General features: G+C 36.5%; 2 protein-coding genes across 7 annotated transcripts; both read right to left on the minus strand.

Moving 5' to 3' along the window:
* Positions 1-585: 585 nt before the first annotated feature.
* On the minus strand, positions 586-5571 carry si:ch211-89o9.6 (zinc finger protein 502). 5 transcript variants are annotated; one of them, XM_056241331.1, is made up of 7 exons: positions 5103-5571; positions 4880-4974; positions 4469-4568; positions 4266-4369; positions 1404-1506; positions 882-961; positions 586-736 (listed from the first exon to the last, which is right to left on the minus strand). In XM_056241331.1, the coding sequence occupies exons 1-7, from the start codon at positions 5386-5388 to the stop codon at positions 641-643; spliced, it is 864 nt and encodes a 287-aa protein (XP_056097306.1). In that variant the 5' UTR covers positions 5389-5571; the 3' UTR covers positions 586-640. The 5 variants fall into 5 exon arrangements, with proteins under 5 accessions (XP_056097306.1, XP_056097308.1, XP_056097305.1 ...); XM_056241333.1 differs by having other exon boundaries at positions 882-958; positions 1404-1509; XM_056241330.1 differs by having other exon boundaries at positions 1404-1509.
* Positions 5572-7246: 1675 nt separating this feature from the next.
* Positions 7247-10962, minus strand: dok1a (docking protein 1a). 2 transcript variants are annotated; one of them, XM_056241327.1, is made up of 5 exons: positions 10822-10962; positions 9788-10087; positions 9161-9233; positions 8785-8957; positions 7247-8313 (listed from the first exon to the last, which is right to left on the minus strand). In XM_056241327.1, the coding sequence occupies exons 1-5, from the start codon at positions 10822-10824 to the stop codon at positions 7366-7368; spliced, it is 1497 nt and encodes a 498-aa protein (XP_056097302.1). In that variant the 5' UTR covers positions 10825-10962; the 3' UTR covers positions 7247-7365. The 2 variants fall into 2 exon arrangements, with proteins under 2 accessions (XP_056097302.1, XP_056097301.1); XM_056241326.1 differs by having other exon boundaries at positions 7248-8313; positions 10817-10962.
* Between the last annotated feature and the right edge of the window lie 1484 nt (positions 10963-12446).

The raw sequence follows: 12446 nt of genomic DNA on the forward strand, positions 1-12446 counted from the left end.
TCCCGTCCACCTTTGAAGCTTCTAACAGATGATACAGTGTCTGACTGAACCAGCATACAGTCTTGATCCTGGTCCGACTCTGTATATGAGCAGGATGGATGTGTGGGCCAGTGTGTAAAGCTGGTTTTATGCTCTGCAGGTCTCTCATACAAGCAGCCTTTTCCTGAAGTTTCAGTGGATGTCTTTTCATGGTTCTTGGGTGAAGTTCTGCTTTTCACCATTCCCTTGAGTACGTGCCCTGAATCTGCGAGAGCTGCCGTTTCTCCTGTTGTTAGACCCTTGCTAGGTTGAACAACAAACTTGTGGTACCTGTGCTGTTGAGAACTACTAGGCCTGGACTCCACAGTACCTGAATGTAAATATGTTCATATATTGTCAGAGCATTTTTAATTAGCAAATATTCTTAGCTCTAAATTCAAACTTTTTTCAATCTACAGTATTTAGTAAAATTGTTTAAAAAGTGTATATAAAGTGTATATCAATATGCATTGATGGGTTAAACCTTCTATGTATGTATGTATGTTTATATGCATGTATATATGTCTGTATCTTGTTGATGCCATGTTTACTTTATTATCTGCCTGTATAGCGACCTTGAGCTTGGGATAGGCGCTTGATAATTAAAACATATTATTATTATTTACTCACCCTGTATGTTTATCTGCAGTCCAGTGGATGGAGAAAAGTCGGTTTTCTGGCTTCTATCATTCAAATGGGAAAATTCCACTTCTATAGGCTGGAAACAATATAAAACTACATTTAATTTTTCACATTCATCCTGAAGTGTCTAAATATTTTTCTGCAGCAGTGGCTTGATAATTTCCTGTTCCTGTTCTTTTTTTTTTTCTTTTGCATTTTAAAAGAACAGTAAATAAACAAACCTTCTCTGTTCCAGGTGCAACAGTGCTTTTGGCTGGTGAGGTAGAAAGTCTCCCACTACAAATGTCTGTATTTGACTCTGCTGACCCAGAGGAAAAGAGAATGAATGTTAATTGTTTTGATACAAGATTCCAGACCAAAAGTATGTAGGCTAAATGTTAAAGGATTAGTTCACCCAAAAAAGAAAATTTCCCCTTCATACCATAAAAGAAGATATTTTGAGAAATGTATATATACAGTAGTAGTAGCCAAAAATATATATATTTTTAATATGAGGGAAGAACAAAACACTAAACTTAAAGTATTTATCTGACTAAATTATTTTAGTCAGGCAAACTACAGCTACAGGTTTTACTCTGTGGAATCATATAGGCCTACTATGCAAAATTATAAATATTTAGTTGGTTCTCTCTTGTTTTTGCATGGGATCATAATTTCTTTGTATAACAGCCTGGCCAAAAATGATATATTCTACCATTCACTTAAGCAGCAATTCAATGACTGCTTTTTGGCCCTCTACTCACCATCCTGCACAATTATGGCTTGTGTCTGGCTTCTTTCCCACTGGTCATTTAGATCCTCCTTTATCACTATTGTTTCAGGTTGTCCATCTTCCACCTGTCCTTGCTGCTGAACACACGAAACAAGGTTTTGTTACACAACATGACCCTGGCTGGCACATGAAACATAAAGGTTGTGTATACATGAATAAAGCTTCCACCGTCTAAATTAACTAGGTATTTCTTGTATATAATGAGTTGTGAGGGTGTGCAGTGTCATAATGTTCCTAATATGAACAATTAGAAACAGCTTTTCCTTACTTAAAAAACAAAAGTGGGAAAGTATTTATGCCACTGTTGAACAACCAGAGTATGATTTATAGTATTTAACAATGGTTGTGTCCTTTAGTGTGGTATGTGGAAGTAATCATTCCATCTTTTCATTAATCACAATTTCAGTTTTGTAAAAGGAAAAAACTGAAATTGTTATTGCACAGAGCTTCTGAATATTATTTAAATGGTTTCCCTGTCCTGAAACTACCTGCCTACGGTCATTACTTTATATAACACCAATAAGAGACAGGCATTGGTCTCAAAAACATACTAAGTGTTTTGCTGTTCTTCAAAAAACAAACACAAAATGAGTGCAGAAATGTTTATTTACACATGTCAAACAATTTATATAATATACCAAAAAAAAAAATGCTTGGAACCATTTCGACTCTCTTCACTTTTTCTACAGAACACCACAGCACAGAGCTTAACTCTGAAATTGTTAATTATATAAAAACACTTTGACTCGCATCACTATTGATCAAAAACAATGTAAATCATGTAAGGACTCGACATTAACGCTTGTCCGGAACAAGTGGATTTTTTTGAAAGGGCAAATGAAAGAGAATTTTACTTGCCCGACAGGACACGTGGCCTGTTTAAAACGTCAATAAATTAAAAAATAATAATAATATGGAATCACCTAAACGCGAGAATTATTCTGATTTTATTTAATTTAGTGTAAAAGGCGATTGATGGTGGATAATAGCTAATATGTAACGTACGTACTATAATGCACTGATGGTAACAAGGTTCTCGAGGAAAAAGAAACTCAGTTAACATACTGCAGTAAAACTTCAAAATGTGAGTTTTTATATTTATAACATATGATACAGTTAAGCCACATCACACGACCAAGAGTGCAGTTTTCCTGAATAGCATCATACAACAGTTCAATAAACAAGTAGTTTATATTAAGTCATTTACATTTAAGATGCAATATTGACTGTTTTTGTTCCAATTCAGCAGCAAAAATATTTCCAAACAAAGATCACAGCAGAACCATAGCGCATCTCACAGCAACACTCAGCCGTGTTCTCATTACTGAATCAGTGTTTTGAACAAATCTGTTGAGTCAGATTCAATGACCGGTTCATAAACAACTGCCTCATTATTGAATGAATCAGACGTTTGAATGAATGACTTGCTCATTGAAACGGTCACCTGCCGTCACCTACTGGTTTCTTATACATTTCTTATTTGTATATTCAAAATATTTTTAAAACAATTTCATAACATTATTCAATGCAGTTGCAATTTTTCAGTGTAAATTATTTAATTTGATTGGTTCCAGCCCTATTGTGCCGTATTATTTTAATAAAATTTATTGATCAAATTTAAGAATTTGAAATGAAAGATGAAGCATACATTTAATAAGATTAAGGGAGAAAAGGCCTTTATAAAGGTAAAAAAAAAAAAAAAAACCCGGGTAAATATCAGAAATACGCAGATTTAAATGTAAAAGCTGATAGAACTGATGAGAATATTGCTTCAGAATAAATTATATTTACACCACAAAAATCCTATTTTTTCCAGACAAGCAAATATTTTTACTCAGACAAGTGAATGACTGATTTACTTGTCTGAAGGACAAGCACATGAAAAGGCTTAATGTCGAGCCCTAATGCATATAATTTCAATGAAAGTCTTTATCCAGAAAAGATATGATAGTGGTATAATACACACTCATGGTCACTGATCTTATGAGTAATCTAGTGATCATTTATTGACTCCTAGAGAAAGCAGTTCTTCTGCGGTAAACATATCAGGATGGTTCTTCTGCTGGTGGTTTTTGAGGTTCCGTATCCAGGCAAATGTCTGCCCACACTGGTTACAACTATATGGTCGTTCTCCTGTGTGGACTTTTTGGTGCTTTCTCAGGTTTCCCGCCTCTGAGAAGAACTTCCCACAGGTGTTACATTTGAACGGCTTCTCACCTGTGTGAATCCGCTGGTGGATCACCACCTTTTTGGGGCGGTTGAAAACTTTGCCACAGTATGTGCACGCAAAAAGTTTTTCGCGAGGAACTCTGTCATTTCTAGTCCGACCAACTCTTTGTTGGTTAAAACTGACATCTCTGAAATTGTGGTAGCTGTCCGTGCCCTGTATTTTTGAAGATGTCGATGCCACCGCTGCAAAGCCACTTGACACCAGAGGCGGATTGGAGGAAGGCAAGAGGACCATGCTATCCTGATGTTCCACCCTCCCGTATTGTGGATAAACACGTGGAGCCTGGCTTTTCTCTTGCGTTACTTTCCTAGCCCACACAGAAATCTCTTCCCCCTCCTCCGCAGAGTCAACCTCTATGATCTCTGAACGCCGTACAGAGGCAGTGGATTGGCTCTCAGTCAATCTTGCATTGTTCATGTACACGCAAGATCGCTGCCGCAAGTCTGTATTGTCACTCCCTTGCATTAAATAATCCCTCATAGGACTGGATTTTCCATTCAAATCACACTTTGCTTCAGCATGTAATTCTATGGGCTCTTGTGAAATCCCATTAACACTCTCAAACTCTGGCTCAGATTTTAGCGCAGTGTCAGATCCACTGACCTCCAAAGTCGGTAGCTGCATCCCAGAGACTTGATCATCATCTTTCACCATCTGAACATCTCTAAAACCAGCTTCTCCAGTCTGTGGTGGAGTATTTGTTACTTCTGAAAGAAGAGAAACAGTGTCTAGTCAAGTTTTAAGACGGGTATTATTGTTGGTTACATCGTTTATAATAGGAGGCTTATGTTCTTCCATCCACTCACCACCATCTCTGATGAACAATCTCTGCTGTGTTTGGTCCTCCTCAAACATCTCATCCTTTATCAGCACGGTGTTTACTTCTGAAATTACTGCATCTCCTGTCTTTTGAAATGAAAGGAAATGTTTAATAAATCTGTATGTATTATACACTTATAGATATATTATGTAGTGTAGCTAAATATTATCGATCTATCTATCATTTGTCTAATTTAACCGTTTATCTATCTATTATTTATTTGTATATAATAGATAATCTATATACACTTATTTGCCCATATAACAATTTTATCTATCGTTCATTTTTATATGATAGACTATCTATTTGCTGTACAATTTGTGGTCATTATTAAATGTAACAATAAAAACGTGCTAAATTAGTTATTGCGGTTATCATAAAGAGATAGCTTACCTACCATACTGTTACTTTCATTTACAGCCTGCTGAGGAGTCGAGTCTGTCGCTCCACCTCTCCACAGTCCCGTGTTAAACTGAGCTCCATACAGGACGTCTGAATGTATGAAAACCGGAGAAACAACACAACACAGTGTACATTAACCACATAATTATTGATAGTTTATTTGGTGTGACAGATACACTTGACAGTAGAATAGCATGTGAGGTTTTATGGCAACACACCGTTAGATTGGTTCCTGTATTTCTCAGACAAAGCGGCGTTCACTTGAACTCGGTTAGTGCGATTCAGTGAACTCATCCTTCTCTCTGCAAACCCTCGTGCCATCTTAAGCTCCAGTATGTGAAGTTTTCTCTTCAGCGATTTGTTTTCACGCTGACATTGAGTCATCTGTAAGTTTATAATCGCGTAGTCGTCGTCAACGAGTTTACATATCTCAGCCACCGCAGCATTAGCCAGCACCTCCATAATGGAAGCTAACTGCGTCTGGAAAGCGATGCGATTCGACATGGTAAACGATAAAGCGTTCTACAGCACGTTTCAATAAACGTTCAGTGTTTTGGGAGATGAATAAAAATGATTAAAAAAAATCCGAAATTTGAAGAAAATCTTCAAAACATCGTGAGAATAACAATCAGTTGCTCGGGTTTGACATCGTTAAGCACTTCCGGTCAGTAGTGATGACGTAAAAGCCATAAAGACTGTTTTACAGCGCACACCAATCTAGTGTCGACCATGGACAGTAAAAGAAAGGTGTCGACACTGCCTAATACATGTATAGTCTTTGTTAATACATTCGCTGAATTAATAAAACTGATAATCTTTGGCTGCTCTCTCAGTTCTGGTTTGGTTATTTTGGGCTAAACAGCTTTTAACCCTCGATTTCTGACCCACATTGGATTCAATACGATTCCCCAAAAATCACACTATGAAAAACAAAGAATCAGGTACAAACAGTAAACTTTTAATATCAACACTATCAGACTTGTGATTTATAAAAATGTTTTAACCACTTTCAATAATATGCCAAGTAAGCTCATGACATCGGTTTCACGTTTGTCAAAAAAAAAAAGAAGAAGAAATAAACAGAAATGAGCTTATTTTTATCTGTGTATTTTTTTCATTACTGAAAATTTGTGGGGAAAGCTCATTTTTACCTTAACAGTGTAATAAGAAACAAAAATAAAATGTGTAACTCCATGTTGTATGTAAGGGGTCAGTATTCTGCAGACTTTAGAGCCAACCCCAATTTAATTTATCTATAATTTGTCAGTAATTCTGAACCCTGTGATATTAGTTTTATCGAGTGTGTTTAGTTTGGGTTTGCAGCAAGACACTAGCCCTTTAGGACCGGAGTTGAAGAGCCACGACATGATACATCAAATAAATGGTTTTATTTTGGGTCTATAGAGCTGCCTCTGAGCAGCTGCCTATGCGGGTCAAATTGACCCGTGAACATCAAAATCGTATAAAAATGATGTATGCATATTCCACAACACAGTGTATCCTGACTTTGCACACATGTTCATGACCCCAAATGAGATAAAGTCACAACATTTCAGGGGGAAAATAATTCATAGGTTAAATATTATTTTAGATAGATTGAAAATAAAAATGATAGCTCATTTCTACCATCTGTGTTGGTACCATCTGTTTTTTTTAGTACTGAAAATAGTGTGGAAAAGCTCCTTTTTACCTTCACTGGGTAGTAAAAAAAAAAAATCAACATACCAACATAAATCCAGGAAATGTTTTTATTTTACAGTTGCCTTGGAACATAAAAATATGTGGGTCAAATTGACAAGCAAACATCAGAATCATAATAGAAATTGTGTAACCTACACTTCAAAACACATCAGTGTATCCTCACTCTGCATGCATGTTTATGACTAAATGAGGAGTCACAAAGTGTTAAGAAAAAATTATAGGTTTATCCGGTATTTCCGACAACTCAAGTCAAAATGGGTCAAACTGACCCTCAACATCACATAAGGGTTAAAGGGGACTGTTATCTCCAAAACTAATAGTGTCTCAGTAATCTTTTATTAACTCTCATATAGTTCCAAACCTGTTTTCTAACTGGATCCCTGAATTATTTATTTTTTCACTGGTATGGTCTGGTCTGCTGATATTTTAGCCATGTGCTTGCTCATATGAAGCCAATATATATATATATATATATATATATATATATATATATATATATATATATATATATATATATATATATATATATATATATATATATATATATATATATATATTTGTGTGTGTATATAACACACACACAACACAAAAAAAAAATTGAAAACAACTTTCAGTGTTACACAATTAGAATATTTATTTTCAGTCATTATTCCACCACGTCTGGTAGAATGGATTAATAAATTATGATATCAGTGGGGTGGGGTTGGGGGAGAATAAAATGTTAAATATTACAAATTAAAAGCTACATGTTTGTGTAAAGAAATTATATTACAGATTTAGTTAAATCATTCCAAGGTCCTCAGAGACAACCTCTCGTGTTTGGCCTAGCCTCTTTTCTTCGAGAGCCTGAGGAGTTTTGGGTGGTTTGTTAACTTTGCTGTAGATGGGTTGGTTCTCATCAGTCATTTTGTTTTGTTGAGGGTTATTGTTTTGGGTTGCCTGTATGACATCGGGTACACTATAAATGGGCTCCTCAATCCTCTGGTCAAGTTTTTTACTTGAGATTAGTGCGACATGGTCATACACCTCAGAGTACACAGGTTCTTGCTGCTTGTCGTTGTTCAACATCGTCTTGACGGCCTGACAGTCCATCGTGTCAGTAGGGTTGGCATGGACACAATTGTTGGGTTTTGGGCGGATAAAATCAGCAGGATCAGAATACACTGGTTCTGAATCATCCCTATCAGGAGATGGGAGAGGCTCTTTATTTACAGCATGATGCGATTTGATGAGATCTGCTGGCTGTGATTCATGTCTGCCTAATAAAATGACAGGATTTGAATACACAGGCTCAATCAAGCTAATTCCGCCACTAGGATTTGAGAGTGTGCTTTTTGAGGAGCTTATGCAATCTGCGGGGTTTGCATATACAGCTTCGGTTGAGCCAATAGGACTCACAGGTTTTGTAAGTACAGGATTTGAGATGTTTGGGCCAAGAGCATCTGCTGGATCAGGGTACAAGGGCAGTTTTGAGTCCGAAAGCTGAGGGCTGTTGTTGCCCTCTGTATCAAGCAAAGGAACACTTTCAGGGCGTTTAGGCAGGGGTGAGCGAGGAGAGCGAGAACGTGGAGAATGTGGCGAGTGCCTGTCTCCAGTAACGGCAAGGCTCTTCTGTTGCCGAATAACTGACTCGATAAGGCGGAGGATCTCTTCACTCTGCCTGGTCTCAAAGTTAAAGGTGCCGGGGCCTGATTCACAGCGCCTGCCTGCTTCTATTGAAAACACCATCTGGAGAGGAATAGACAGAATGTTGAAAATATTTGTATGCACTATTTGTACAAAAAATGAAATTTCAATGGAAAAAAATTATATAAAAATGGATGTTATTGATTATCTTGATAATATATATATATGTGTGTGTAAGGTATATGCACACACTGACAGACATATATATACACAGGATTTTTTTTCCTCCCACTTCATATTATTTTCATCAGGAGTTTTGCGAACAAACAGAAATTCACCAAAATAAAATTTTTCCTCCCGTCTCATTTTTCCCCCATCACCGTGCCCCTTCAGGGGCTCTGTATTAATATATGTATGTTATAATTTTACAATATACAGGATCACAATGCCCGCCTACATTAAAACTTTTAGGCTGTACCACAGCTGCCAGCGTTTTGCACTGAATTTAACAGCATATTTTTTTTACACATCATCACGGTCCTGCACTTTATCAAGTCCATGGTTACAGCTGACCTTATCTCGCCCGTAGCGGCGCAGCAGCTTGTATGGCCACTCCATTACAGTCTTCCTGGTCTCCAGATCTTGTAGAACAAGTATGTCTTCACCAGCTTGCAGCCAGTACTGTCCTTTCAGGCCACAACGAACTGAAGACTCACTCTGCAGCACAACTACTTTGAACTCACTCACTAAAATGAAAGAGATATTGAGATTAGATGATCAGAATTAATCTTAAAGCGTGATTCATTTTTAACCTGGTCAAATAAAGAATGAATGAAAATTCAGAGTTCAGAGATTATATAATCTATTTATGTTTTAAACCAGGTCTGCATGAAGGTCCGAATTCAGGAACACGACAGCAAATTGTTCAGATACATTTGTGTGTACTCACGTTGTTCTCTGGACATGTAGATCTGATTGTCCTCCATAAGTGGTACCGGTTGTGGAGCACTTTTAGTGTGTTTCTATGACAGAAAAAAATTATGAATACATACACTACTGTTCAAAGTGTTTAGGGTTGGTAATATTTTTATGTTTTTGAAAGAAGCCTCTTAGGCTCATCATGCCTGCATTAATTAAAAATACAGTAAAAACAGTGAGATTGTTAAATGTTATTACAATTGAAAAGAACTGTTTAATATATTTTAAAATGTCATTTATTTCTGGGATGGCAAAGATGAGTTTTCAGCAGCCATTACTCCAGTCTATATTGTCTATATTCAGAAATAATTTTGAATATGTTAATTTGGTGCTTCAGAAACACTTATTATTATTATTATTATTATTATCACCACACATATATTAGGCTATAAGTTGAAAGCAGCTGTGTTTTTTGTTTCAGGATAAAAAAAATAAATAAAAAAAAACAGCATTTATTTGAAATAGAAATACAATATTTTGTAGGCCTACCATTATACATGTCGTTATAGTCGCTTTTGATCAGTTTAATGCATCCTTGCTGAATAAAAGTATTTCTTTAAAACAGAATCTATATGCTTATAAAATACAGAACCCTCACCTGAAAGGCAATGTTACATATTATGTCCACCCATTCTCCACAGCTTTCTCTCTCTGCTGCAAACACCAGCCTCTTGTCCTCAGTCTCCAAACAGAAGGCAGCCATGTTTTCCCCTGGACAAGCCTCTGCATGTGGAGGCAGCTTGAATACACTCACACAGTCAGCCAGACGTACAACTTTCCTCTCCAGGTGTCGTCTGACCACCACAGTTGACCGTTCGTGAACGGCTTCTGATAATTCTAGGCGTGCAATGCCATGCCGACTTGCCGGATAAAGGGCCAACCAATATCGCTTCCACTTCTGTTAAAATCAAATCAAATATTATTACTTAGCAGCTTATATTTATCATTTCCCTAATGCATTTTTATGCAATATACCAAATGAAAGTTACATTTATCACGTTTGACAAGTTCCAGTCAGATCTGATGGATGTTTTTCAGGTGGAACTTGTACATCAGGTAATGAGCACACCTCTGGACTCATTGTAAAAAGTGCTTAAAAAGCACCTCATGTTGGAGGTACGGATGTAGATTACTCAATCAGCCAATCCCTCATTTACCTCACATGTATTGTGTGTGTTAGGTAGGGCCTGAATGCAGTACAACGTGAAGTGTACTTTCATAAGGGCGTGGTTTTCTGTCATTGGAATGTACCGTAATATGAAAATCAAGACCGAGATGTGCGCACCAAGTTTCAACTTGTAGAGGCAGTTCCGTCTCATACCAGAACATAACTTTACACCAGAGAGTTCATGGTAAAACATATGAGAGCAAAAAAAAAAAAAAAAAAAACCTTGAGCAAATACCATCAGGATTATTAGCCCTGCTTTATATAAGTTTTTTACAAACAAGAATATCAATATTAAGAGTGCATCATGGTAAACAGTTTCATAACCATTTTTATTAAGACTGTTTTTACTTAGATCAGCTCAGAACATTTTGTAGTTTTAGACTAGAGGTTGACAAACAAAAAACGTCTGCCGGGTTGCAATGGCACAAAATAAATTACAATGTTCCGATGATGTCTTACCTCACCATGTTTCTGATGTTGTAGGTAAACTTCACCTTGTTTCCCGCGTGTGTCCATGTCTATTTCCTTAATCTCTGACAGCTCAAAAATTGCTTTAAAAAAAGTTGATCCTTTTACAGCGCAATGTGTGACCTCTTTAAACTGTTAAACATATTACCAAGCCTATTACATGAGGTAGAGTAAGTGCAAACTTAGACTCCTCCTCTTAAACAAAAAATGACAACCACTGTTTGATTAACAGCAATTTCACTTGATCTGTATATGAATTATACATTTGAATGTTTTTCTTATTTCCTCAACATTAACATCTCCGTTCGGTCTAATCAATGTATCCTATTATAAACATCAAACAGCTGGATGACCACATGGCACACATTTGAGTTGAAAAGCCTTATAAAAAGTGTATATCAAGATAATAAATGCTTAACTAAGATGTGTGCCATGGTTATTCAGCTTTTTGATGCTTATTTATACATGTATTAGACCAAACAGAAGAAAAACATTCAAATGTATAATTCAGACATAAATCGAGTGAATATGTTGAACTCTTGACCATGAACCTTTACTGTACTCCACCATAAGCACTTTCTACAGTTGGGCATCAAGTATAAATAAACATTAAAATATGCCAGGTTTCACTATTTAAAATCATAAGCCCATATGGAATATACAGAGAATTTAAAGTACAAAGCCACTGTGCACAAACAATTTTAGTAGGGTACAATCTCAACAAAACTAAACCATATATAGAGCACATTTAAAAACAACGCAAGTTGAACCAAACTGCTTTACAGTGTGCAAAGCAAATATCAGAACTACGTAGCTACATGCTCAGATTGGCACACAGACATAGACTCATAGACACACAGCATGATCTAATGTGTGTTAAAGTGAGCAATGGTCTAAAAACAGTCATTCATTCACACTATTACTTAATGAAGGATCAAATATGTAAACGCCATCATCCTCTGACATCATTCAATTGTTGCACCAGCAATTGAATGCCAGATTATTTGGACTACCTACAGCAGAGTCCAGGCTCTTGAACAGCACTTCATCCGGGCTGCTCCTCATATCTTGTTTCACACCACACTTCTACAGACCTTCACTCAAACTTATACTGTAAGGGGAACCTAGGCAAAATCTCTAATGCAGGACATACAAGACAGTTTTATGGTAAAACATCTGCTTGGATATATAAACAGTGTGGAAAGTCTCAGAACAGTACCTATAGGAAAAAGGTATCTTGATTTAAAAAAAAAATCATGGTAATCGACCTCAATAGAAAATAGTTATATGTCATCAACAGAATATGTCATGTTATATATGACATATGTTATATGTCATCTACAGAATATAAATATCTTAAAGAATCAAGAAATCAGGGAAGCGAGAAACTGGTACAGCACTCAAAATAAATGAAAAATCCATGAACCCCCAAAAATCTGGAATGTTAATATGAAATATTCTTTGCTATTAAGCACAAAATAATACAAATCCCTTGTTTCAAAAGGTGGAGCAGTTTCACTATGACAGTGTTTGATTAAGCAACACCTGACCTATCTGTCTGCAGTTATCCCTGGGTAATCCAAATACTGCCCTAAGCAAATACATACTAACATGTAAAGAG

Source organism: Rhinichthys klamathensis, unplaced genomic scaffold (assembly GCF_029890125.1).
Source record: "Rhinichthys klamathensis goyatoka isolate OS25496 unplaced genomic scaffold, OSU_Roscu_1.1 h1tg000636l_1, whole genome shotgun sequence".
Lineage (NCBI taxonomy): Eukaryota > Metazoa > Chordata > Actinopteri > Cypriniformes > Leuciscidae > Rhinichthys > Rhinichthys klamathensis.

What these genes read in the sequence shown, in the direction of transcription:
- dok1a (XM_056241326.1), bottom strand. Translation starts at nt 10,873, where the DNA reads ATGGACACACGCGGGAAACAAGGTGAAGTTTACCTACAACATCAGAAA. An exon ending in AACATCAGAAACATGGTGAG is followed by an intron (nt 10,088 to 10,816) that starts GTAAGACATCAT and finishes TGATTTTAACAG; the next exon opens with AAGTGGAAGCGATATTGGTT. An exon ending in CTACATGTCCAGAGAACAAC is followed by an intron (nt 8,958 to 9,160) that starts GTGAGTACACAC and finishes CTTTCATTTTAG; the next exon opens with TGAGTGAGTTCAAAGTAGTT.
- si:ch211-89o9.6 (XM_056241328.1), bottom strand. Translation starts at nt 5,388, where the DNA reads ATGTCGAATCGCATCGCTTTCCAGACGCAGTTAGCTTCCATTATGGAG. An exon ending in ATACAGGAACCAATCTAACG is followed by an intron (nt 4,975 to 5,102) that starts GTGTGTTGCCAT and finishes TCATACATTCAG; the next exon opens with ACGTCCTGTATGGAGCTCAG. An exon ending in TAAATGAAAGTAACAGTATG is followed by an intron (nt 4,569 to 4,879) that starts GTAGGTAAGCTA and finishes TCATTTCAAAAG; the next exon opens with ACAGGAGATGCAGTAATTTC.